Raw genomic sequence first — 27,519 nt, 5'->3', positions numbered from 1 at the left:
AAACCAGGTATCCCAGCCGCCTTGATCATGTCAGCACTCACCTGGTCCATTCCTGCAGCTTTATTTTTGCTCATACCCTTCAGGGCTAGTTCTGTTTCTCTCCATGTTATCGGTGGCTCTTGATTTCTCTGGTGTTCATCCACTGGTTTCCTTATCCGTACCATCTTTTTCACCGTCCCGTTATAAAGCAGTTCGAAGTATTTCCTCATCTCCTCTCTTATCTCGTCCTCTCCTCTGACTAGTTCTCCATTTTCTCTTTCTATTGCTCCTATACACTCTGTATTTTTTCTCTTGTTCTTGATGATCTTGTACAGAAGTTTCATATTTCCCTTACTATCCTCTTCTATCCTGTCAGTAAACTCCCTCCAGCACACCTCCTTCTCTTCTCTGATTATTCTCTTTGCACTCAATTTCTTTTCTCTATAGACCGCCTCCAATTCATTGACTAGTTGGTCACACTTATCTGTTTTCTGTTTCTCTTTGTCTCTCGCTCTTCTCGCCTTATTTCTATCTTTTATAGCTATCCTAACTCTATCATTCCACCACTTAGTTTCTTTATCTCTAACTTTTTCACTAGTTTTCCCACATACTAAAATCATCTAAAATCACATTCTAAAATCATCATTACTTGAAATTATACTATCAATGGTACAATGGATTTGATGAGTTGACATATTCATTCACAGACACTTTATCCTCTATTATTCATGATTTATATATGTACTACATATATGTTTTTTTACACTATTTAACACCAGCTTGATACTGATTTGTTTGATTTTCATCTACTCATTTCACATAAAAAGTAATTGATAGAACTGCCTTTGTCAAACAATGATCTTTTTCCTAGAAAGTCGAAATAGGAATAATTTGTAGAATGTGCGAGACAATTTTCAAAATAGCCATTTCAAATGTCATGCCTAAAAGCAATATGAAGTACTATACCAATAAACTTCTAATACGTATTTCAAATATCAGTTTGTTTGAAGAATCATCTCATCTCTGAATAGAAAGAGAGGTCAGATAATCATAAAAATTTGCTCATTGAGTCCATATTGAAATAGCTATTTATGTATTAAGAGCGTAATGCGCGACTTTATCGCTCGCGCAAAACAGTTATCACGCGACGCGAAGCGGAGCGTGATAATTTTGCAAGAGCGATAAATAAGCATTACGCGCGAATTACATGCAAAATTTTTTCTACAACTGCACAAACCTGTTAAATCACTTATATCTGGCGGATTTTATAATAATTCGTCTACACTTATACCCATCATGGCTGTAGAATTGGTACAACTACCGACTTTTTAGGTTAAGATCTGACCGAGAGTGGTTTGTCTTTTGGCGAGCTTCTTATCATCAGCTGATTAGCGAGCGTAAAGAAACTCTTCTGCGCATGCGCGAATGATTTGCGAGCGTAAAGAAAATCTACTGCGCATGCGTAGATGGTTAGCGAGCGAAAAAGTAGATTCTCCTCCGAAATAAGCTGTTTTACGAGGAGAATTGAGTATGTAAATTCTTTCTTTACGCGCAGTTGTAGAAAAATATTTTTTTCAATATGTATTAAGAAATATATACGTGATAAAAATCAACAGATCCAAGATCAGAAAATCATGCAGAAAATGATAAAACTAATTCATTTTAAAGGACAATAAAAATATTGCCGGACTATTTATTCAACTATATATGCAGAATCTATATACCTATAGAGCTATGTGTGTATTGTGGAGTTTAAATGATGCGTTAAGTGTAGAATGAATGTAATAATTCATATAATGTAAATAAAGCCTGCAAGAAAAATCATCAAATTAATGAGTATGACCTGGCCAGAATACATCATATCTCAGGAACTGAATACAACTGGAATATCAAAGGTAACTAAGCTTACATTATATTTTTATAGTTCTATAATATAATTGCAATATTGGTCATGTGTAGTTTTAGAGCAGAGTCACAGACTATTAGTTTCGTTTGAACGCATAATCTGTTGTTCTGTGATCATAAAGCACGTATGATTACATATCAATTTGAAGGTCTTCCTGTGTTCTAGAAGTTTTATTAGTAACACTTTGTTGTTCAAAGATTGCATAATAGCCTATTGAAGAGAATAGAAATGTATGCAAACGTTGAATATAGAACTATTTTAGCTTGCACACTGATAACTACCAAACAGTTGCAGCTAAAATAAAAAGGTATTATAGGGGAAGACATGGAAATGGAATGGAATGGAATTGTAGGAGATAATGTGAGGAAGACATGGACATTATTTTTGTTTCAATATTCGTATTAGAACTAGTGGTATGGACGATTTCCGTAACGCTTGCCATATAACGCCTCGAGGCGGCTATGGTGAGGTACCCAACCAGAGAGTTGGTGGGTCGAGCACGCTCCACTCTACGGGAAGGCTGCTCTATTACATTCTATACTCACTGGCTGTGGCAGCTAATGTGTTGTGTGTATTGTTTCTATGTAAGTATCGTTGTAAGTTGCTATCCACCGTAGTAAATGATTTGGAAGAATGTTGGCATTCATTCACAGGGTGTTTTAAAGAACAGGACATTTTGATAACTTGAGTGAATTTCGTTTTCAGAAAATGAATTTCACGTCATGTTGATTGTAAATGTTGACGTTTTAGAATACATACATCTCCAATTAATGGAATTTGCCGGACTGGTTCCATAACTAATTTGAGTGTATCAGAGAAGATAGATGAGTGTTGAAAAGAAATGCATGTATTCAAATGTGCCAGAACATAGTGGAGCGGTGAAGGTAGGCTAAAAGGTACAAGGAAGCGGAGACATTAAGATTTATGCGTTATTTTCAACACTCTCAGCTACATTCTCTGATACCCTATACCTTCGCCGCTCCATTATGTTTTGACCGTAAGGTTTCAAGCATATGGCTATGTCTGTGAAGTCGCAAGACTTGATACGCAAGACAGAATAACAGAGTCATGCTCAAAAAAAGTACACAATTGATATAATTTTATTCCCACAATATAATACAAAATAAAATACTATAAACAGATAAGGAAGTATTCATTTATATTTTTCACTATTTTCTCCTTTTAATATTGGAATTTTCGAAAAATTCCTTCTTTCATAGAACAGAGCGTAGATTACTCATGTAGTGAGTAAGGCCATAGAGAAACAATAGCATAAGTAGATATCCCATGGTATAGGGCGTTTATGTCGTAACTTTTACTGTTATCTCAAGCTGATAGTCCACGTATTTCTTTCTCAAAAAGGTGTAAGACACTAGTAGTCTCTCATATTGTGCCGATCATACACTCTCACCCCAACAAAACAGTAAAAATCTACAATAAGCGATAGTAATCGACTTGAGATAACAGTAAAAGTTGCGACATAAACGCCCTATACCATGGGATATCTGCTTACGCTATTGTTTCTCTATGGTAAGGGTATCCCTTAAAGTATTAATTTAATTGTATTAATCGTGTCGGTTGGCCTATAATCTATGATTAACAAAAATGTACAATCACATGGGAAGACATTCATTTTCTAAAAAATTAGCATCCTTGAGTCATTGAAGTTTCCTATTTTTACGAAACACCCTGATTCAATCGACAAATTCATCAAAACATTATGAATGTATTCGCTATGGAATGCCTGAATGAAATTCACTGCAGCTATCAATATGGAAATTCTTCTCTTTTAAGGTCTGCCTCCTATTGGTAGTTTTTGTCCGTCAAGTCATTTTCTGCCAATTCATCACTTCTCTCCTACCATGCTAGTCAGACGAAATTTCTCTATGTCTAGTAGGGATGGGTATCGATACATCGATGTTTACTGTTCGATGTTTTTCACTTATCGATAGTTTTACCTAGACATCGGTCAACCGATGTTTTTCCCCAACTAAGAAGTGAAAAGAATTCTAATTTTTTGAAAGTTTTTTATTTTATTTTTTTGTTTTAAGAGGATTATCTTGAGAGGAAGAGTAACTTTTTCTATATGCTAGAATAGTAACAAAATATAATCATTATCTTTGTCATGTTTAGTGTAGTATTATGTTTTATTTAGTGTTTTTAGTGCATATAGATCACTCTTGTGCAAGATCTTGCATAAGTTTTGATTCCTGCAGATTGTTATTTTTATTTTTCAATCAGGCTCTGAATTTTTATGTGAGACTGTTGGATACTCTTGAAGATTTACATAACTTCTGTGGACCGTGTCAAGGTTAGATACTCGTTTAGAATTGAATAAGAGGTCGGATTCTTCGTTTCTTAGGAAGAAAGAGTTTTTCTTATTACAAGAGATTTCCTCAACATGCGTTTAACACCAACTAGTCCTCGTATTGTAAGGAGTACAGATATCCATATAAAAAACTTAATTCATTTTCATTTCCTAAATAAAACTATCAGGTATTGAATGCATACGATATGAGTATCAATGATTGATGAAATTTCAAGACTGAATCTTCGAGGATATCCCGAGAGGTTTCTGACTTGACTATGAAGATGACAAATCTTGTGAACTGGAGTTGATGAATCTTTCTTTTAACAATCTGACTTCAATTATTCGAAAGACTGTTACTTGTATACCACAAGTCCAAAATTGCTGTAATTACAGTTAGTAACTGTTAAAATATTGGAACAATAGCTACATCTACAATATCTACAAATTTTGTAGATGTAATTGTAGTCACTTTAGAAGCTGTTTTTGTACTTTTTCGAAATTTATGAAAAATATATACCAATAAACTTAATCAACTTCCGAAATAATTAAGTTCCAATCTATGCCAAAATAATAAACTAATACTCTGTTAAGCTTATTAATAGAAGTGATGTGGGTTCAATTAAATTGAGTCACCCTGTTTTATCATTTTTAAAAGAATAATTGTAAAGTATCATATTATACTGTACATTATATAATTTTCACTGTATTAATATTAATACTGATGAAAATCTATTCATCCATCGTTTCTGACATGTCTTTTCAGTATTTATTCTTTCAAAATTATTTGATAATTTGATCATCCATTTAATAAAAAAAGTAATATTAATAGTAATATTCAACTTTATTCTCTTTACAGAATTTGGACAATAGAATACCTTCTTAATTCGTTTTATATTAAACAAGTATTCAAATCTATGAAACAATGTTTTAGAATATTGGATTTTCTTTTTTAAATTCGATTAAATATCAATTTCCGTTACTAAACGTCAAGTCTGATTACCTACAAACATTTATAAATTTTCAGTTTGGCTGCTGCCAATCAATAATATTTCTTCATTGTTAACTACTTTTCAAAATCTCTGTCCCTTTCTTTTATATGTAAATAAAACAAGGAAATAGATTTTCACTGTCTGAGTCACTCTAAGGACATACTAGTCTTCATAGTATCATACGTAAAAACGTAGGGCGATACATCAATGTTTGAAAACATCGATGTTTACTTTTCGATGTTTTTCACTTATCGATGTTAAAGGTGAAAAAACATCGATGTTTTGTCTTCCGATACCCATCCCTAATGTCTAGGAACTTGTTTCGCACATGGTGTTGAAACGCCTCTATCTGTTGAAGCTTTTCATCCTCTATCTTTTTGTAATATTGTCGCTCTCTAGACTACTTATAAAATTATACACTATGTCCCACAGGTACTGTGGGATGCTATATTCCCATGTAAAAATGTATTTCAGCATAAATATATTCTTCTAATTTTAATCTCTTCTGTTTTCAATCTATCTTCATTCAACTGAAAACGTTCTTCTACTGAGACATTATTCCTTCAATTATTCTGGAATGCATCCTTTTTCAAAACCCTTTACTTTATCCTAAGTTTTGTTTTTCTTACTGTTGTATTCTTCTGTATATATCAAAATTCTACTTGATTTTTTAAAATTATTCAATCTAGTACCAGTTCATTTTATTAAAGACTTGTAGTCAGTTGCACGAAAATTCAATTGAATTTAAGACCGTATAATGATGTAATTGCATTTAAAACATATTCTTTTATTGATTCTTGTGGCATTTGAAGACGTAATTTTACGGCGTGTTTTTAAAATTTGATTGGATTTTGGTGCAAGTGATCGTCATTATCGATGTTGTATTTTAGTTTTTTCAACAGCTTCTATTCGTTGTTTTACAAATATTTAATTACCTTTTTTATTGATTCTCATTAATTGAAAGCTCGATTTTGGATTTTAAAAAATCCTCAACTGTTGGGCCAATATTATTGAGACTTATAAAGGTTATTCTTCAGATGTATTCGGCTAGTTTATTAATTATTGCTTTTGAATGGAATGTAACACCACTATCTGACAATGATAATCACTGTTTTCGAATATATACTAAAAGTGCTAGATGAATTCACCTTAGTTCTCAATAATGGAAAATTAAGTTCAGATTAATAAAATTCTATAGCATTCTTCTCACTTCTTATGGTAGGTAAGAACTTAACTCTCTGAATGTACACTTTTTTAGAGAAAGCTTATGCACAAATATTATGTGTGTCTTTTACTGTATTGAAAACATGGCGAATCAACCATATATTTTGTTTATGAGGATAAGTTCTTGCAGGTGTAAATATGAGTTTGGATTGCTTAATGGATCCATCAATCTATATTATTCACAATTCACATAAATTGATATTCAATTACACATTGATTCGCCAAGGCCAAAGTTCAAGGCATGAGATTATCACTCTTCAACATGTATAAATATTTTTTAAAGAATGGCTTTTCAACATGTTATCTATTTTAACTAATTAATTCTTAACTGAAAGAACAATTATTTATTCTCCTTGTAAAAATAATCGTTAATCATTAATTTGAACTCTTCCAATGCCTGATGTATTTTTTCTTCATTCGTTTCAAAATGAATGAAATAATCAATTTTTTCTACTGAAAATACGGTTAACTCTGAACCTTTAGCTTTGAATTTAAAAAAGAAAATATCTTATGAACCTTCAATTCATGAGACTCTCTACTCTCAATTTTTTGTATGCTGTTTGAAAATTGAGATTTTAAATTTTAAATTCATTTGCATTTAAACACAAATAAATAAATAATAAACATGATGGAGCATAGTAATTAGTAGCTGATAATTCATATATATAGTCTATATATATATATATATATATTTCAATTTTGGTGGCTGTGATAAAATTAATGAGTAAAAGATGGAGTTTCATCACCATGCAACTTTGAAATAACATACAAAGTCAATAAGTTTCAAACATATTATGTGTATAGTTTAAACCCTGCTTTTTTTCTGCACTGCTGAGCAGAAAGAGGATATCGTTGGCTCTTATGCAAGTGTTTACACGATAGCAGATTGCAAACGTGCGAACACCGCCATAAGAACTAAAGGTATTTTCTTTTTGCTCAGCAGAGCAGAAATTCATTGAAAACATGAATTAAAAATAAACAATCAGAATTTGTGAATGATTTAATTTTATCAACTCAAGTCATAACATGGGGTTAATGTCAGACTAACAGAGATACGTCCAAAATATGATACAAACTATGAGTATGAATATGCTAATTTGTAGAGCTATCATCGTGTACGACTGACTAATGAAATATTCATTGATTTATCCAATTTTACACAATGCTTTGAAATGATTGGTGGAGGAACAACAGACACAGCCTTAAATTGTTCTTCCCCCGAATTTTGATACATATATTTATCCAAAAAGTGTAGCTTATGTTTCTTTCACTCATGTGTTAGGCTAAAATTCTAATTTCGTGTTTTTTTCTCCCAATCAGTGCTACTTTGTAAAAATTATAAATAAATGAATAAAAAATAATAAATATATATCATAATGAATTATCTCGTATTATGCTCCAGCTATGTTTTTACCATTCTCCATGGTTTCCCTTTTTAGTGTCTCAAATTTAAAACCTTACCCATTTTCTAATCTATTTTTTTGTAATCGATAATTTCCAGCTGATGAAATTGGATCGGAGTATAATAGAAGGTCTGCAAGACATAGTTCTCTTGCTGGAAGACCAATTGAAGCCCCTTGTACAATCAGAATTGTCACTTCTAGTCGATATCCTTTACCGGCCTGAACTGCTCTTTCCTCTTGGTACAGAAGCCAGGAAACGATGCGAGAGTGGTGGATTCATAAGAAGGTGATTAATATAGACTAAATATAATTAATACTGTGTATAACTAGAACAAATAAATATTAATAAGGTATACACAGTATTTTATCTTTTAGGGCTACTCAATATTTTAAAAATGAATTAACTAGTACCGCCTTAGAGTGATTAACTTGTCATAATATTGATATAGCATATACTTTTCATATACTATATGGATGGATAATATTAACGTTTGAGACTCCCGATCACTTATTGTATTTTTGTTTGGTATTATCCTTAATTAGATTAATATATTTTGATTCTTATTTACAATAGAGTATCAAGTATATTTTATTTTAAATTTAATTTAGTTTTATGATTTGAAGTTTTTGAGTTTTCCTTTTTTCCAATTTCCATTAACCCAGTACCCTATTAATCATCCTTAGACCATCTAATACCTCATACTCCTTTTTAAATTTCTAAACTCCCAGTTTCATGAAATTTTTTTCCTTAGTTTATTGTTAAAGTTAGCATATCATTCTATTTATGTATTTTATTATTTGTAGGTACCTGCTGTAAAATCTTTTAGGTTTAGCGGGACCAATTTTGTAATGCATTTTACTGAATAAAATGATTGAATTGACCCTTCACTATTAGCTCATATTATCGTGTTATTGTCATGTTTATCATGAGTTAATATATATCATGCACTAGCAGATAACCCGTGCTTTGCACTGGGCAAAGTTTTGTTTTGTAAAATGCAACTCCTTATGTACAGAAATCATGAAAAATAGAATAATTATTTATTCTTTTGTCAAAATTACAGGGATAATCTCCATCAGAGTTGAAAATTTCCACCAAACAAAGTTTCATTGTTTTCGAAACTGCAGCCTTTTATTCATTATTTGATTCGTACTACCAATTACACTAGGGAGTCACTTGGAGAAAGCTCTGTTGGGTTGGGCTTTTAGTGTTGCGTAACTTTGAATAACAAATTGGATAAATATGTTCCAATTAAATTAAAATAAATTGATTAATAACTATGAGAATAAGCCATCCTCGGTTGATTCAGAATGTTTATGTAAATTGCAAGTCAATCAGTTCATTAGCTCATAAGTGATAATGCGTGAATAGTGTATTTTCTATCCCATACATTTATAAGCCAATTTCTTCCCTTATAATGTTATAGATAAATCAAATAATTTGTTTATTTCCCAATTATTCTATTTTGACACTTGATAATGGGCAGGGTGAATAAAAACGTGTAGCGCAAATGAAATCAATTCATTTTTCAGAATGTTCAAATATTAGTATTATCATGTTAAATATAAAATATTATATTGCATATAAATATCAAAATAAATCTAAGGAAACCCGCTACAAGACTACAGGTCTGTGTGTAGGAGGGAGTTCGATGATATAATAAACATCTCTCTACTTATCTACCTTGAAATATAATTTATATAATATCTATATATTATGTTTAAATTAATAATAAATATAATAACCACATCTTAAGGTTCAATAAATACTCATAAATATATGAGTTAAAGGATACTAGTTTATTCATTAAAAAAATATAAATAAATTAATATATAAGATATTATGGACGAAAGAAAGTTTATTTGAGATTTGCTGAAATATATTATTATAAAAGGGTGGAAGCACAAGCAAATTAACTAAAAATATAAATTAATAATGTTCCACTGTTCTACACATATATAAGATTCAAATGTCATGTTATGTTTAATTACATCATTTTTTATTTAATTGAATAATTCCTTATCAAGACAAAAATGCAATACAGATTGTAATGTAAAGTAATTCACTATCTAAAGTAAAATCAACATTATTTCTACAGTCAATTATTCTACTGACAAAATAAAAGTACAATTATCGATACTTCGTCAATATATTTTCTTTTATTGAATTTTGACAATCTGTTAGTGCCCTGTGTAATCACCCATATAACATTGAATAACCCAAACAAGCTATCTAGTTGAAAATAAAATATAGTTTACAAAAGGAGAATGAAAAAGAATAGCTGGATATATGAAATTGTTTATTCACACCTGAACTAAAAACTAGAAGCATTATTACGGTAGTCGAAGTAGTAAAACATATTCGGTGCATAACAATCATATTCAACTCAATAGAAAATAAATTCTCTGTTGTGCTAAATTTATAATGTTTCCTTTTTTCTAGACTGATTAAACACACCGAAAAACTGTTGGAAGAGAAAGAGGAGAAACTATGTGTGAAAGTACTAAAAACACTGCGGGAAATGATGGCCATCGATCTAGAATCTGGCGAAAAGGTAAATGAGTCACGTGATATGTCAATTATTTCTTCAATATGTTCACTACACGAAAAAAGAGCTGAACGATTTCAGATTTTATCATGTCAAACACTATTACCATAGATACTATGTAGGAATTATGGAGCCTATAATTGTAGGAATCGTATAGTGGCAGCTATATTTTCTGAATCTGTTATTTATGGTAACATTTGGACAATTCAAATGAACTATTGTCATTTGGCACATGAAATAAGGTTCACAATGAAGAGCTATTATCGTTTCTGTAGTGAAACTTTCTTCAACCAATTGCCATTCAACCAATGCGAATCCCAGTCTGAAGCAGATTTGTTTAACGTGATGATTCGAATCCATATTTTTGAGGTGACCATGACAGATATAGTGCTAATGCTTGAAACTTTGAAATAATTGTCAATTGTACTCAATGTCCATATTGCGGATTCTGTTTTGTTCTACTTACAGTAAACAAAATGATCATTATCATCAGTACTCCTACTGTAAATGTAAAACTAATGTTTACTAATACAAAATTATAATAGAATTCCATAACAATTTATTATATACAGCATTAATCTGCTTTTACTTTTATATTCAGTAGCCATTAATACCATATACCTAGAAAAATATTTTTAACTGAATTAGTTTTCCTAGAAGACTTGAGTAGTAACTATAATGATAATGTAGTTATCATTAATGATAGTTAATGTAGTTTGCTGTAAGTAGATCAGAACGAAATCCGCAATATGGACATTGTGTAGAGTTATTTTTCACTTATTTATTTATTTATCACATTTATTATTATATATCACAGCTATTATTCATGATATCAGTTTATGATACTTATTATTTAGGTGGTAATGATCGTAATTATTTGAACAAATGTCACCCTATATGTATGACATTTAAAAAAAAATTAGTTCAATTCCAGTGCAAAGTTTGATTGTCTTATTGTTCTATTATTGGATAAATAAACAATGAGATGAATTTATCAACACAGAACCGAACAGGAAATTCTTGAAAGCTCTCCCCTATTCATTCATAATACATTAATCAATTTAACAATAATATATCACTTAGCAGTATCTTGCCAAAGAAAATCTACAATAGTTCCACACAAGTATGAAAAGTATTTATGCTCCTATATCAAACAGTATTCCTTCAAGGATGAAGCTTTCCATCCTCCGAGCTTATTGTTTTTTATAAAATATTAGCTTTTAGTAATATTTGTTGGATCATCTCATTCTTGAGCACTTGAGATTCATCTAATGTTCTTCAAAATTAATCCTCAACTAACCCATGTATAGAACATATCATTCATTAACATAACATTATGCATGCAAATAACTAGAAATGTAACATATTAACCCAACACTATTCACGGCAAGCCATCACAATATTAACTGAGGGTGCAAAATAACAAGTAGTTATCTCAATAAGGTTGTTTAGTTTTTAAAATATTTTCCATCTTTAACTTTGTCTTATTACTCTTGTCAACAATTCTTAAATTAGCTTTGTTGGGGTTTACAGTTTGTTAAAGAAACTAATTAATGAGCCTGGAATAATTTTTTTTGTTTTAATTGACCGAAGGTTTTGTTTGAAGACAACTGTTTGGAAATTATTTGTAACGCATTCAAGGCTTATCGATCAAGTAAAGCTCATGAACGTTTTTATTACGATAATTCATTATAATATATATTTTTTATTTTTTATTCTAGGAATACACGGCAATATGTGAGGATTTAAAGAAAAAATAAATTATAAACGAATAAACGACCCAATTTTTCATTATTGTTGAACGTTTTATGTTGTTGGAAGATTATGTGGGTTGTGTAGGGTCTCCTTATGAGTTTTGTTGATCTCGTTGGTCATTCAACTTTTGTTGTGTGAATGTTTCTGTTAGATTCTGTTAGATGTTGAAGATTTTTCTAACGTTGACTTCGGTAATTAGCGAACATCATTATATCATATTGATGTCGTACATATGTGCTGAGGTTATTAACAAACCTACAAATCAATCCAATTTGTTGTGAAAAGACTTCTTCTAGTGTTGACTTAATGTAAAATTATATCATATTGCTAACGATGACTATTATCGATTAATTTGAAATTTGTAAGCCTCGATAATTTATACAACGATTGTAATTGTTTTTGTGATTAATTAATGTATGTTGGTTATGCTGGCGACTGACAGGCAGAAGAAGTCCCTATCCCTACTTTGGGTGTTGGTGTTGGGCAAGGAAATGTAGATGAGGAGAAAGCCGTCATTACGGTAACTGAAACAACAAAAGCAACTTACTTTGCCGCCCGTACAACGTCTTCTGTCTTTTCTGTCTGTCTTTCTGTTTGTCTGTCTGTCTGTCTCTAGTGTGTATCTATGCCCAATCAACTCTACTCTATCCTAGTGTGATCCTGAACTATTGTAAATAACAGCTCGATTTGCTCAAGAAATCAGTGAAGATAAATGGAAATTTTGATTTATTTGGGTAAAATTATCATTTTGCATTGCGACTCCTGTAATAGTTGAAGGTCCAAAAGCAATACTGTGGTACAACCTTAAATGCTTTGTGTAAACAACAATTTTCATTCATTTTTCTATTTATACATTTCAATATATTAGAAATACATTAATAATTGATTCTATAATACAGATTATTATTAATTAGTATCAGACTTCGTATGCGCTCACAGTTTAAAATCATACTAGCCTCAACATTCCCAGTTGCAAGTTCATCTATTGAATTTAACCGTCGTGGAATGGAGTCATCGTGTTTTCGTCCAAATCGTTCATTGATTCTCATAGCAATGATTCCATTAGATTACGCAATTTAGCGGCGGTTAAATTTGGTAGATGTACGTGCAACCGGGCATCAATCTTGTACCAGAAATCTTACCAAACTCATTGTTGTGTATCAGGATCACGCTCGAAGCCAAGCATGTACTCAATCTAAACCTGTGTTACTGTACAGTATTATTTGTACTCAACCCCAATGAAGTCTTCTGTCTTAATTTCATTTATCACAAACCTGAAATGGCGTATTACCCTTGTCCATGCTTGTTTTATTGTCTCAAAATGAAAACACTTATTGTCATTGAGGACTTTCGTAGAGCACTTCAGACTCAATTTGGGTTGAATCTAATAGAGAAAATTCATATAGTGAGATTCACGTTTTAAAGTTAGCAACTGATTGACATTGGTTTGCTATCGTGTCAGTCATTAAACAAATCATTTTTTAGGCTATGAAGAAATGTAATGAATCACCATAAAATATAATCTCAATTACGAAAATGTACTATCAAACCATGAAATGATATATTTTCTTGGTGAATATATTATATGTGAGTTTTAACTTATCATTATATTATCATCAAGAATCAACCATTAATATTAACCAGACCTACCGGAATTACTCAATTCACTATAGCAGGCTATATCTACTATAGCAGGCGGTGGAAAAAAGGAACTTGGAACCTATCATTTCCACAGACTTAATAATGTGAATTTCACTGTAGAACAACCCCACTCAATTTGGGTTGAGTGTGATTGAGTGCAAATCGGGAAGCGATGCTGCTCTGAGAGTGCTCTATGGCGATAAGTGTCTGGTCAGATTGTTGGAGCGAGTTAGTGTTTGACTGAGAAAGTACTTACGCCACAACTATGTAATAAATGTATGCATGCTGTGATCGTTATGCATGAATCATTCACCATGTAAATATGCATATATCATTCCAATATACACTTTCCACTGGATCAAAATTATTGTGTAAAACTTGTGGAACCGTTGAGAATCACACACCTACAGTTCAATTTCTCTCACTATTTGAGCACATTGCATCTTCCAGAAAATTAATCAACATCGTCCAGTCATCAAGTTAAACCTTTGAAGGAATTATATTCTCCATCTCTATTCCCTTTCTATGGCACTAATCATTGTTTTTTCCTCACCTGTTGATAAAATATATTCATTTCTTTTTCACTTTTGAAGTGTAATATTAAGATTTAACGTGGTGATAATCCCCACGGGATTGGTCAATTTCCAGCTTTCAACTGAACAATGTTAGACTAGTACTTGGTAACATGTCATTTCACATATTACGAGTACCAAGCACAATCTCATTAATGTCATAGATAAATAATAGTATTATTCTATCTTTTATCGATGTTGATGTCTTCCATTCAATTCTATCATACTCTGTATTCATTTATATTTATCAAATACTTGAAAAAATATTTTCAAACAAATGAAATATCTTTTGGTCATAGAGCTGATGAAAAATGTTTTCTTTCTTCTTACATTTTTTTACGGAAAATTCTAAGTTGATCCTACGACATTTAAAAAAATTCATTCTACAGCTTAGCTATGTGTAAGGCTGTGAAATTTGTGGAGGGGTTTCAAAATGAAACGATAATATTGAAAGATATTATACTACTCTACAAAGTTGCCTCCTGTGAAGTTTTTTTAGTTGTATGCTCTTTTGTGTTTCCTGTGATTTTGTTAAATGTGCTATCATTCTAATATCGCGATATTTTGTACAATATTATATTTTTTGTGCGTGGTTAGCATAATATTCATATTTGCATTTTTTTAAATATCGATGTTCTCTGTTTTATTATTTTCTCCTATTCCAGGCTACCAAAAAGAGTAGTCTATTTTTATCGTAACTGTCGGTTTGTTATTTGTAATCTGATTGTTAGCTGTCTAATTGTAACATTATTTCAATGTGATTCAATGCTTGTCCTTGCATTTGATGTCTAGTATTAAATTCAATGTGGAATGTTACGTAGAAGATGATATAATGTTGATATATTTTTACTTTTAGATTAAATATTCAATTGTTGAAAATGAACTGAAATATTTCTGTGATTCAAAAACAGAGTATCTGGTTTGCTGGGTGTTAGTGATTCCATGTCCTGTTGACATGATCTCAGTAAGGGAAGAGGTTCCATCCATATTTTATAAAATATCTTTGATGGTGTAATAGGTAATTTTTTATAAAATATTTGATCATAATACGGGTGTAATACTGAATCAAATCTTTGATCTATGTTCTGTGGTTTTTGTCAAATATATTTTATCCTTGTTATGGGTGTTAAAAAATAAAAAATATGACAATCCATGAGAATCAATTCATAATATTGTGTTTGTCATTATATTATTTTCCAATGATTAAGGAAATAGAATCGGGAACTAACTAAGCAAGAGATAGAGAATAGGGGCCGAAACACACCAGGCGGTTTTCAGATGAGTCAGCACGGCACAACTGAACAGGAAGTTAGCTGATTCTCGATACGCCAACCCAATCAGCCAATCGGAGAGATTCCTGTCCTGTCGTGCCATGCCGACTCGTCTGAAAAACGCTTCGTGTGTTTCGGCCCTAAGAGTTGATCCAAAATCATTCAGAATGTCATTATTCATGGAATCCCATAATTAATTTGTTGATCTTTTTATTTTAACTTTTCGATGCATTTTTTGACTTGTTTTTACAGTTCTTGATAGATATTATGATCAGAGGTACATTGTGAGGTTTTCGAGTAGACCATTGATTTTCAATAAATGAATGAATTATTACAGGGAGATGTTCTTCGAAATAATCTTTTGATACGTTACTTTGGAAAGGATTTTGTTCAGAAACAAGAAACTGTCGAACTAGGAATACCAACACCGAAGTCAGTTGTCATCCATGGGCCTGGAGGTATGCTATATTCTATTTCTAACGGGAATCTCCAAATTAATCTAATGATTAGTAATGTTCTAATTTTATCAACTTCAAAATCGCATAGCTAATACTAAGGTGTGCTTATTGAAGAATAATTCCAAGTTTTTTTATTGATAGTTCAAATTGTAAAATATGTTGGCTCTCTAAAAGTAGAAGAAAAAATTGTTTTCTTATTAGTTTGAATTATTTATACACTAAAATGTTGATTAATACAAATTTTGATTCATCCATTGCCGAGTAGCCTAGGTACTCACTTTCTTACAACTTAATACATTGAAACTCGCGGTAATAATAATAATAATATCGAGTGACCTGGCTGGCTCAGATCTGGTGTCAGAGTTTTAAGGTCGCAACTGATCAATTTCAGGGCCTCTGACATGCCCTAATTTCGCGGTGAGCAAATGTTTTTCCCATTATATTCAATTATATCAATCAATCAATCAATCAATCTCTTGATTCAAAACATACATCAAAATGCACATGAATGCGTCTTTCTTTATTATTTTCAAAATAATAAAATAAATACAAGTAAAAAAACAAAATAAATCAACAATAGGTAGTCTAAATACATAATGAGTTGGCACTATAAAATTCTTCATAACTGTATAATTCTAGTTCTACGATATACTTTTTCAGTTTGTTTTTAAACCTTGTAATATCTTTTTCATGATTAATCTTAGTAGGAAGGTAAGTGCTGAATTTGATGCCCATATAGGTCGGACATTGTTTGTACTTCTCTTTACTATGTTCTTTGATAATAAAGTTGTTCCTATTTCTTGTATTATAGTCATGCACACTGGTTTGCCTGGGGAATTTGTCTTCATTATTTTTTACGTGTAATATTGTTTTATAAATATAAAGTCCATACACCGTCATTAATTCTAACTTTTTAAAAAATGTCCTGCACGACTCTTGTCTATTTAAATTAAATATTTTTCTTACTGCTTCTTTTTGGAGTTTTAATATCCTATTCAAGTTAAATGCACTAGTCCCACCATAAATCTCAATGCCATATGAAATATGAGAGTGGACAGTGGCATAATACACGGATCTCAAAGTTAATAAATTACAAATGGGTGCCAGCCTTCTCAGTGCAAATATTCCTGTACTTACTTTTTTACATACTCTTGATACATGCTCTTCCCAATTGAGTTTGTTATCTAGATCTACGCCTAAAAATTTTAGGTTATTTAGCTTCAGTGTACTTTTTCTTTTGGGATTTCTACAGGTGAAATGTACAAATTTCGTTTTATCATTATTTAATAAAAGGTTCATTTTACTTAGAACGTTTTTTAAAAGCAATATTGTGTCATTACATTTTTCTTCGATTATATCCAAATCTTTGCCGAATATGCTTAAACTAATGTCATCAGCGTACATACAAAATTAAGTACTTTCAATTACATCTTTCGCATATTTTGGTAATCCCCCCAAATAGCAAAGGAACAAAAATGGCCCCAAAACAGATCCCTGCGGAACAGAGTAGCTCATGCACCTTAAACTAGATTTAATGTCACTTACTTTATTTTTATCATAATACTTTATATTTACATATCGACTTCGACCCACCAAATATGATTCCATCCAGTTGAGCTCTTTTCCACAAATTCCATAAGTTTCTAGTTTTTTTAATAATATGCTGTGATCTACAGAGTCAAATGCTTTTGTTAAATCTAGGAAGGTGCCAACAATGCTGTACCCTTTGTCCAATTTCTCTAAAATATTTTCAATAAACTATATCAAGGCAGTCGTTGTAGACCTGTTTTTTCTGTAACCATGTTGTTCCGTGTCTAGTAATTTGTTTGTTTCAAAATAATTAATAAGTTGTATTAGCATACTTTTTTCAAATATTTTTGCTATTGAAGGTTGAATTGCTAAAGGTCTATAATTCAAAGGATCGTAAGGATCTCCTTTTTTGAACACTGGTATCACTTTTGATACTTTTAGTTCATCTGGATACTTACCAAGTATGAGTGACGCGTTAATTACATGTAGCAGAGGCTTAATTAGGAATGATTTAGCTTCTTTTATAATTCTCATGGGAATTTCATCATACCCTGCTGACCACTTTGGTTTAATTGAATCGATGATATTGGACAATGTATCTTCATCAATTGTTTTGGAGATAAACTTGAAATCTGTGATATGTAGCTCTTTATCATTTATTGGTGTGCCAGATTTGCTTAGATTCGGTACAACATGAGTATCGACCATTTCTACAAAATTAGTGTTGAGCATATTTGCGACATCATAGGGATTATCTATAACTAAATTGTTATTCCTGAGTAAAATATTCTTGCAAACCTTATCATTTTTGTTTTGTGTCTCGGTATTCACTATATGCCAAATTGTTTTATTTACATTTGTTGGATTTTTTAGTTTAGCTTCAATGTGTTTAGTTTTCTTTAATTGAATAGTTTTTCTAAAGCGTTTCTTATGAGCTTTTACATTTTCCTTCAAATTGATATCACTTTTATTTGTCCTAAATAATCTATTAGCTTGTATGAGATTTTCGTGCTCATTGACAACTTCAACATCAATCCACTTATTTTTAAGTCTCTTCTTCACAATTCTACTTAGAGGAAAATGCCAATTAAAATAATACTTTAGTGAATTGTAAAAATAAGTGAATTTACTCTCAACAGGACTCAAATAAAGCTCAGTCCAGTCTATTGTGGCTAGGTCATTCTTAAAACAAGTAATTTGATTATTTTCATACCTCCTAACCATTTTAATAACTCCTTTACTTTTAAGCTTATTATTTACATCTAATATATTGAAAATTTGCCCATCGTGATCCGAGAGTGCCGTAATTAAACACTCCACTAGAATATCCCTTCTGTTAAGACTGGTGATGAAATTATCAATTGCCGATTCACATGAGTCAGTTATTCTAGTGGGTATATCTACGGTATATTTTAATCCATGCATATTTATTACATTGATAAAATCAGTTTTCTTTCTACCCTCCCTCAAAACATCGACATTGAAGTCTCCTCCTATTACTACATTTTTATTAATCTTACAGATCTCTATTAAAAATCGATTAAATTTTTCCAGGAACATCTCAATATTTTCTGATGGAGTTCTATAAAATCCAGCTACAATATATTTCTTGTTATATATTTCTATTTCGATTGTACATGTCTCAAAAATCTTATCTTAATTTATAACATTTATTGTCTCATGATGTTTCTGCATTCGATTAGTTTATCAGATACTAATATCAATACTCCACCCCCCCCCCACTAAAAGACTTCCTTACATACCAACACTTACAATAATATCCTGGTATTTTAATTTTTTGAATTTCATTTTCATTTAATTTATGTTCAGTCACAATAACTATGTCTGGTTTGATTTCCTGTAATGTAATAATTAGTGCATCAATTCGAGACTCCAAATGCTGTACGTATTGATGGAAGATTACTAACCCATTCTTTAGTTTACAATTCACATTTTTTACTCTATAACTCTTAATTCTAGTTTTCTTGTCTTTATTCAATTTAAAATGTTTTAGGTTGGCAACTCTCCTTTTTGAACTAAATAGTTTAAACTAGATGCACTCATATTCATCATAGCACCAAATTGAGTTGTTTGTCCTAACAATAGCGAGACATTTTCATTCAGCTCAGCAGATACATTTTCATTACCTTTATCACCTGTAGTTTGCCCATTTGACTCCACTTGTTCTCTCATGTGTCCTATCGAGTCTAATCTACTCCTATCAATACCCTCGGCCATTCCACAATTTATTATTGGAATATTGGATACAGGCCTACCTGCATAATCAGTGTTATTTTTCATTTCCAAGATATGATTTTTCAACAATTTTACTAATTTTGGTTTACCTTTTTGTTCGTTTAAATGCAAGCCATGCTGCGTATAATCAGTGATGTCAAAATTGTTCAGATCAATGATCTTCGTGTTAGGTATATTTGTAATTTCATCAGCCATCCATGCGTTGAGCTTATTAACATTGATATTCATTAATGGGTTATCATACCTAAATGGGATGGATAATATGACTACTTTAGAGCGTTTAGAAATTTTCCTTATTCTACTTAGGTCTAAGTTTTATTAACCACGTCGTTAGTACCTGCTAAAATTACCACGCTGTCATTTACATTGTAGTCTTTTGTGAGCATGTCAATATCCCGCGTCACTTCGTTAAAAGTACCTCTTGGTTTCGATATAACCGTTGCCTCAAACCCACTTTCTTTCACCTGCTCATTCAACTCCCATCCAATGTCCCTCCCATGACTGTCAGACAGCACTAAAACCTTATTTACAATTTTCTTCTTATTTTTCACTGATGACTTTTTTCTGTTATTATACGTAGCCCTTTTATCTCGTTTCTCATTCGTATTTACTGTGTATTGAGATTTATTTCCTAGATCTGACAAAATATCAAAATAATTAGCGGTATCAATTGAAACATTATTAATATTATCTAATGATTTCCCAATCCGTTGATTGTCACCAGGAGAATAAAAGTTTCTGAGATCCGCAAGTTCAGCCTCTAAAGTATCATTCTTATCTCTTAAGAAACTATTATCTGCATTGAGTACTTCTATTGTTGTTTTCATTTTAGTTACAGTAGAATTTAGTTCGTTAATTTCGTGATACAAATAATCTCTTGCTTCAAGTTTGAATTCAAGTTCAAATATTTGAGATTTAAGGGAAATTATCTCCATGTCCTTATCTCTCACTTTCTCGAATCCTAGGAAATCACTGTCAAATATCAAGCAAAGCATTAAGCAAGAGAAAATGTTTATCTTTACCTAGTAATTAACTAGATTAGTGAGTTTTTTGTTAATTTTATGTTCATTAGTGATGATTTTTCTGGATAGCTAAACTTCTGAGTCGCGCTGGTCTAACACTTCACGAGGTTCAGAGCCACCTAGATCGTGAGGGAGCATCTGATCTTGTCGTCGAACTGGTCATCAAATCAGTTCACTCGCCTTCGATTTTCGTCGAAGCTGTGGAATTGGGCACGGCCTTACTAGAAGGCGGAAATCCTATTATACAGAAGAGTATGTTTAGTAAACTGCTGGGAGGGGATCTAAGCCAGGCATTTTTCAAGGTAAACCAACAAATATTACATTTATGTATTAGATAAAATTCATTTTCCCTGACAGAAAGTAGCAAGAATTTCAACTTTGAAATGGTCTAGTGGTCTAGTACAACCTTGATTCTGTCAATGTTACTCTTATTAGCACTACTTTATAGCGGAATTGTCTGTTAATGAAGACTGCTCATTTTATAGTATGAGACATTTTTTCAGGATAAAGCATGATCTCTAAATCCAATGTTAATCAAAATGATATTTTGTTTCCATTAGCAACGGCTGCTTCATTGGATATATATTTCTGTCTCATTGATTTATTTGACTTACCGTTGTGAATAATTTTATCTAATGAACATTACAGTCATGATCACACTAATTATTTTACACTTTACTCATTATATTTTTGTGTTACAACCATCTACTATTGTGTTTGTCATTTTTTTTATCTATTTATTGGTTTTGTCTCATATCATAGGTGTTTTACGACAAAATGAGAGAAGCACAACAAGAAATAAAGTCAACAGTTACCGTCAATACGTCAGATATGGCAGCTAAAGCCCACGAGGATAAAGAACAGGGCAAAGAACTTGAAAAACTTGGCAAAAGAAAAGGAGGTAGGTTGTGAAGAAAACATTCTTTTTACCTCACTCTTTCCATTTTTTATTTGAAATCAAGATTTAATTGGCCTGTTTCACGATAATCCAATCAAATTTAATCCCCTTAAAATTATGCCATCTAATGCAACAAGAACCAATGAACGAATCTGAAAATATTCTACGGAGGTTATATTTTATTAGAACCCTAGAATTACTACTCAGATCAATATATATTTGAAATAGGCCTATCTTATTTTTGAAGTCTTCTGTTTCAAATAGCAGAGATTCGTTTTCTCCAAATCTATATTATATTAACTTGAAAGATATTTTAACTTGAAAAGTACATTTCAATTTACTTTTAAATTATGTATATTACCTATGGCAGGCATATCGGGTTCAATTCGATAGGAATGACTAAATTCGTCCCATAAAACAAAATCATTTCTGTTTGAAGATTTGAACATTGTTCAATCTTATAATATTTGATAGAGAATTATTATTGATATACAGCAATTCTTGAAAATTCACAGTGAGCTCAAAATCATCTAGATTAGATTCGAATGTATATTTATGAGCCAAAGTGTAATAATGTCTTCTCAAGTTGAATTAGTATTAGAAATCAGAAACAATTTTATTAATTATATTTTGAGATTGAAATAGATATAAATATGAAGTATACATGAGTACAGAAGCAAATCAATATAATTGTTCTCATGCGTTTGTCAATTTCAGCAAATCTTTAATCATAAAGTATTCAATAAATGTATATACTTTGTATTTGAAAATATTTCGAACGAGAAACAGCAACATATTTTACAAAATATACTTTGTGCTTGGAAATTCATTACACATTATTTCATAAAGTATACGTAGAGTTTGGAAATATTGATAATTCACATTAGCAAGGCATCTATTAAAATCCACTCTGTAATTGGAAAAATTATTGAAATCAGTTGGGCGTGAAAATGGTTCTAGTCAAATCAAATCAAATCAAATTTATTTGCCATAATATCGAAAATAGACAATACAAAGTTTTACACATTAATATAAACAATTTCTATAAGTACATAAAAATAAACTTTGATAATAAAACTTATTATATAGGCGCTGCCTGCAAAACCTCTAAGGTTTGTGTGCTGGCAGCGAGTATCAATAACAAAATACAACACTAACAAATTTATTGAAGTGAAAAAGAAAAAAAAAAGAAATGAACTTGGACCTAATTATTTAAAAAAAGTTGTTAAAAGTACTTCATATGTGTATAAAATGAGCTATGTTTATTGATTTGATCCAGTCTGCTATTTTTTTTATATTAGTTTTTGTTGTCTTACTTGTAATTAGGTTCGATGGTATTAAATTGATCAACCTATTGCTTATATATGTGAATTGTCTCCGGCATACAGTAAGGTCAGTTCTGTTAATTTGGAAATTGGATTGCATTCGAAAATTATAAGTTCTGATTTGTGGTGTGAATAGGTTTCTGTTTTTAATTATATAAAGTATAATATTTTTCACATAAAGTTGTTTAACTGTTAAGACTGGGAATTCTGTAAAAATAAGATGTGTGGGGTATCGTCTGGGTCGACCAAGGGCAGCTTTTATTATATGTCTCTGAATCAAGGAAATTTTGTTGAAATGTGTGTCCAATGCTCCACCCCAAACCCTAATCCCATACTGAAATACAGACTGAGCATAAGCGAAATATATTAATCTCTAGTAAAATTATCTAGGTTCTTGTGTGAGTGAAATTTATAATATTTTTGTCGTTGCTCATTACAGGGAAGACTAATGGTATGGTTATAACGGAGCAACTAAGAGATGAGCTCAACCAGGCAGCTTTTGCAACGTCTCAAGCTTATATTGGCGCAAGAAATCTAGTGGCAGGTTTGTGTCAAGGCGTAGATTAATTTTTTTCAGGTCTCAAGTTCTTCTTTCTTCCGATCTCACAACGTCATTTCTATCAACTATGTCTCTATCACTGCTCTGCCAGCGTTAGTAATGTTTAATTTTAGCATATAACAAAGATTATATTATATTATGAAGGTGCTGCTATGAAAATATGGTATGTTGGAATACTCGAAACAAAACATTATATGAAGATAAACTCAACTTGCTATTAGAATAATTGTTGAAGTTATTGGTATAAGTAGATTAAAAATGCTGTATGCATCACAGGACATCTTTGGATATTGTCTTTGTCTCTCTTCATGGAGGAAACGTTTCACTGTAGTCCTTATGTACAAATAACTATTGAATTATTTCCCAAGTATAATAAGTAGTAGATTCCATTATTTTAATTGAATTTCATTGTCATAATAGCTTTAAAGTTAATTGGTAGGACTAAAAAATGGTCGTTTATGATTTTTAAATTGGAAAATCTTCAACTTGAACCACTACACTTGAAATTCAAATGAAGATAAAATAATTGAAATTTAGGTGAGGAGGCAGGTGCTGCGGTGGGGGCGGGTGGGGCAGCGCCAGGTGGCGGCTCCTCGGCCCTCGAAGACATGTTGGCTGAAAAACTCGAAAGACATCATGAGCGTCAGGACCACAACAAACTGTCCACCAAAGTTCTTGTCATGCAGCCGATTCTGCGATTCTTGCAGTTGCTCTGCGAAAACCACAACAGAGATCTTCAGGTAATCATAATTATGATTACATTCATAATTATGAATAATCTACTCACAAAAATGGCCAACTGTTCAACATTTTTATTGCTCAAGCTGCTGAAACTGTCAAATTTTATTGCTATCATTCATCTCAGTAAAATAAAATTTAATACACAAATAAATTTGCAAGACTTGCTTATGAAAGATGAATGCAAATTTAATGACAGCCACTGAGGGTGTAATATTGGGTCAATTGTCGAAATTCATATAAAAATAGTGACAAACCTGTACATATGCGACCGCTAACTTCTTAGCAAACCGTATGCAATATGTTTTAGTATAACGTCTATAGTGACTGTAATTAATTAATCAATCAATCATTCTCTTTATTGAATCTAATCTCTTTAATGTATATTAATAAAAAACAGTATGGAAACTTGAAGTAACCTTTATTATTTAAAATATTACAACGACTAGCTTCGACCATAACTTAGGTAATTTTCAAGTTGAAATGTGAAAAATAAATAAATAAGTTGATACTATTGAATATGAAACTAGTCGTTGTATTATTTTAAATAATGAAGGGTACTTCAAGATTCCATATTGTTTTTATTAATTTGTAAAAATAGCCCATTCAAGTGGAGTGTTTTTAATGTATATTGTATGTTAATAGATTAATAATAGACCAGCATAAAACTAACGAAATATTATTCAAGTACTGCAGACTATACGCAGAAAACGTTATGAATGATGATGTTGTGCGTGAATGGTCTCGGAAAATGAAAGACATCAGTTGATATAATTTCCGAAACCGTCCGTGATACATGACAACTCGGACTCACAGTGCAAGTCTAACCAAACGACTTCTCCAGCAAATTAAATGGGATAATATTGTGATCACTCATAATATTCAAAACTGACTTAGCCACTAGTAACTTAAACCTTTTTCCCAATTGATTTTGTATTCAAATTTTTCAAATAAGTGCAATATTCCTTAAGTTTTTTATTCATTGTGATACATTTTATGATCAATTTCAAGTATTATGTCAACCTTCAAAATTAAAAATCTTCAAATCATTTTCCCTGGACGTAAAATCAAGTGTCGAAGCAGTGTGTGATATCATAACCTAAATGGACAACCTTAACTTTTTATCAAAATTTTGGAGAGAAATAGTACAGGCTCAGCCTAGTTTTTCCTTCAATGTCATAATTATATTATGATTGTAGTATTTTGTAAAATAAATGAAAAAAAATCATAAGTGTAAGTGGAAAAAATATTCTTCAACATAATTCGTCTTCTATTTATGGCCAATCGGAGGTTGAAAAAAATGACCCTCGTATGTAAAAGGCTGGGAAGGTCATTGGTCATTACTCTCGTTTCTTTTAATAAAGTTATACTGCTTTCACTGCAAGTTGCATTGCATAACAGCCTAATTTTGTTAAGAATAAGGCTAGTTTCACATTCATTCGGTTCGTTTCGTTTTCGATTCGTTTTCGGCAAATTCCGATAAGTGTGAAACGGTAATTCGGTTTGAATTCGGTACCGAATAGAAACCGCATAAAACCGAACTTCCACTTGACTCTACTAAATTCCTTCAGGTTTCAATTCGTTGCTAGCGAGAGGTTACTTTCACACACTTTCGGTTCGGTTCGGTTCGTTTCGTTTTCGGCAAATTCTGATAAGTGTGAAACGATGATTCGGTTTGAATTCGGTACCGAATAGCAACCGCATAGCACCGAACGCCCCCTCGACACGAATAGGTTTCATCATAGGAATCGAATTCGTTGCTAGGGAAACAGGAAAAAACAAAGTCTCTTACACACGCTTGCCTTTTTTGTTTTTATTTTAACATGATATCGTGATTATCTGTTTCAAAATTTCCCAAGTCAAAATCATATGGTCAATTCATTTCTGTTAGTTTACAGGAAACATTTTTTTCTCAATGAATAGTTTTCTAAAAAAATATTAAAGATATGAATTAAAACTCAGGGAGAATTTTTATTATTTTTATTTTCCCACGAATATTACATGATTTCATCAATGGAAAGAAGAGATGAAGTTTATATACCATGTGTCAAAACAAGGAACAAATTTTCAATTTAAAAAAATAATTTCTCTAACATCCAAAATTAACATAATCAAAAAGAAACTATTCAAATAATTCACAATTTTTAATAACTTTAAAATTTTGTTGTTCAAGAGATAACATCTTACAATTTAACACCAGCTGTTATATTTAAATATACCAGCATGAACTGTGAAAATGCAAACACAGCTGTGTTTGAGAAGAAAATACCTAATTAGAACCGTACGAATTAAAACCTGACATGTATGAAAGCCTCATTCGTTTTCGGTAACGAACCGAACCGAACCGAAAACGAACCGAATCGAATGAAACCGAAAGCGTGTGAAGCTAGCCTAATGCATACAATTTCAAAATTACATCCCATTAAATTTTATGATGAATTTCGTTTGTTTTGATTACAGAATACATTGAGAAACCAAAATAACAAAACAAATTATAATTTAGTCTCGGAGACATTGATGTTCCTGGATTGTATTTGTGGCTCGACGACCGGAGGACTGGGGCTGCTCGGCCTCTATATCAACGAAGACAATGTCGCTCTCATAAACCAAACCCTTGAAACGCTCACCGAATACTGCCAAGGTCCGTGTCACGACAACCAAAACTGCATCGCAACTCACGAATCGAATGGCTTGGACATCATCACCGCCCTCATTCTCAATGACATCAACCCACTCGGCAAATCCAGGATGGACCTAGTTCTCGAACTCAAAAACAATGCTTCCAAACTTCTCTTGGCTATAATGGAGAGTCGAGGTGATAGTGAAAACGCTGAAAGGATTATGAACAATATGAATTCAAAGCAATTGGTAAGTACGTACTAATTCATTCATAATGATTATGTACAAAATGGGCTGTGTCAAATAGTTGAGGTCAATCAGTTTCAAATTGATTATGTTAATTGATGAAAAATAATTTCATAGTGCCCTTTTGTTTTAAAAGCTTTTTTATGTAAAAGTTGTTGTGTTTCATATAAAAACGTTTTGAAAACAAAAGGGTACTATAGAATTACTTCTTATTAATTAACTAATCTTGAAGCCCAATTGAAATACTATCAACCCTATTGAAATATTA

At 31.5% G+C, this 27,519-nt stretch overlaps 1 protein-coding gene across 1 annotated transcript in view; it reads left to right on the top strand.

Annotated features, from left to right (window-relative positions):
• LOC111047153 (inositol 1,4,5-trisphosphate receptor) overlaps positions 1-27,519 on the top strand; it is a 129,873-nt gene that overhangs the window by 84,890 nt on the left and 17,464 nt on the right. Inside the window, exons 32-40 of the mRNA XM_039441868.1 lie at positions 7,911-8,098; positions 10,256-10,367; positions 12,559-12,636; positions 15,938-16,058; positions 20,936-21,168; positions 21,629-21,767; positions 23,529-23,633; positions 24,186-24,388; positions 26,847-27,254. Of these exons, the coding sequence (XP_039297802.1) occupies positions 7,911-8,098; positions 10,256-10,367; positions 12,559-12,636; positions 15,938-16,058; positions 20,936-21,168; positions 21,629-21,767; positions 23,529-23,633; positions 24,186-24,388; positions 26,847-27,254 (1,587 nt within the window). The remainder of the gene's footprint in view (positions 1-7,910; positions 8,099-10,255; positions 10,368-12,558; positions 12,637-15,937; positions 16,059-20,935; positions 21,169-21,628; positions 21,768-23,528; positions 23,634-24,185; positions 24,389-26,846; positions 27,255-27,519) is intronic.

This window comes from Nilaparvata lugens, chromosome X (assembly GCF_014356525.2).
Source record: "Nilaparvata lugens isolate BPH chromosome X, ASM1435652v1, whole genome shotgun sequence".
In the NCBI taxonomy this organism is placed as follows: domain Eukaryota; kingdom Metazoa; phylum Arthropoda; class Insecta; order Hemiptera; family Delphacidae; genus Nilaparvata; species Nilaparvata lugens.
This window is presented reverse-complemented; position numbering and strand designations above follow the sequence as displayed.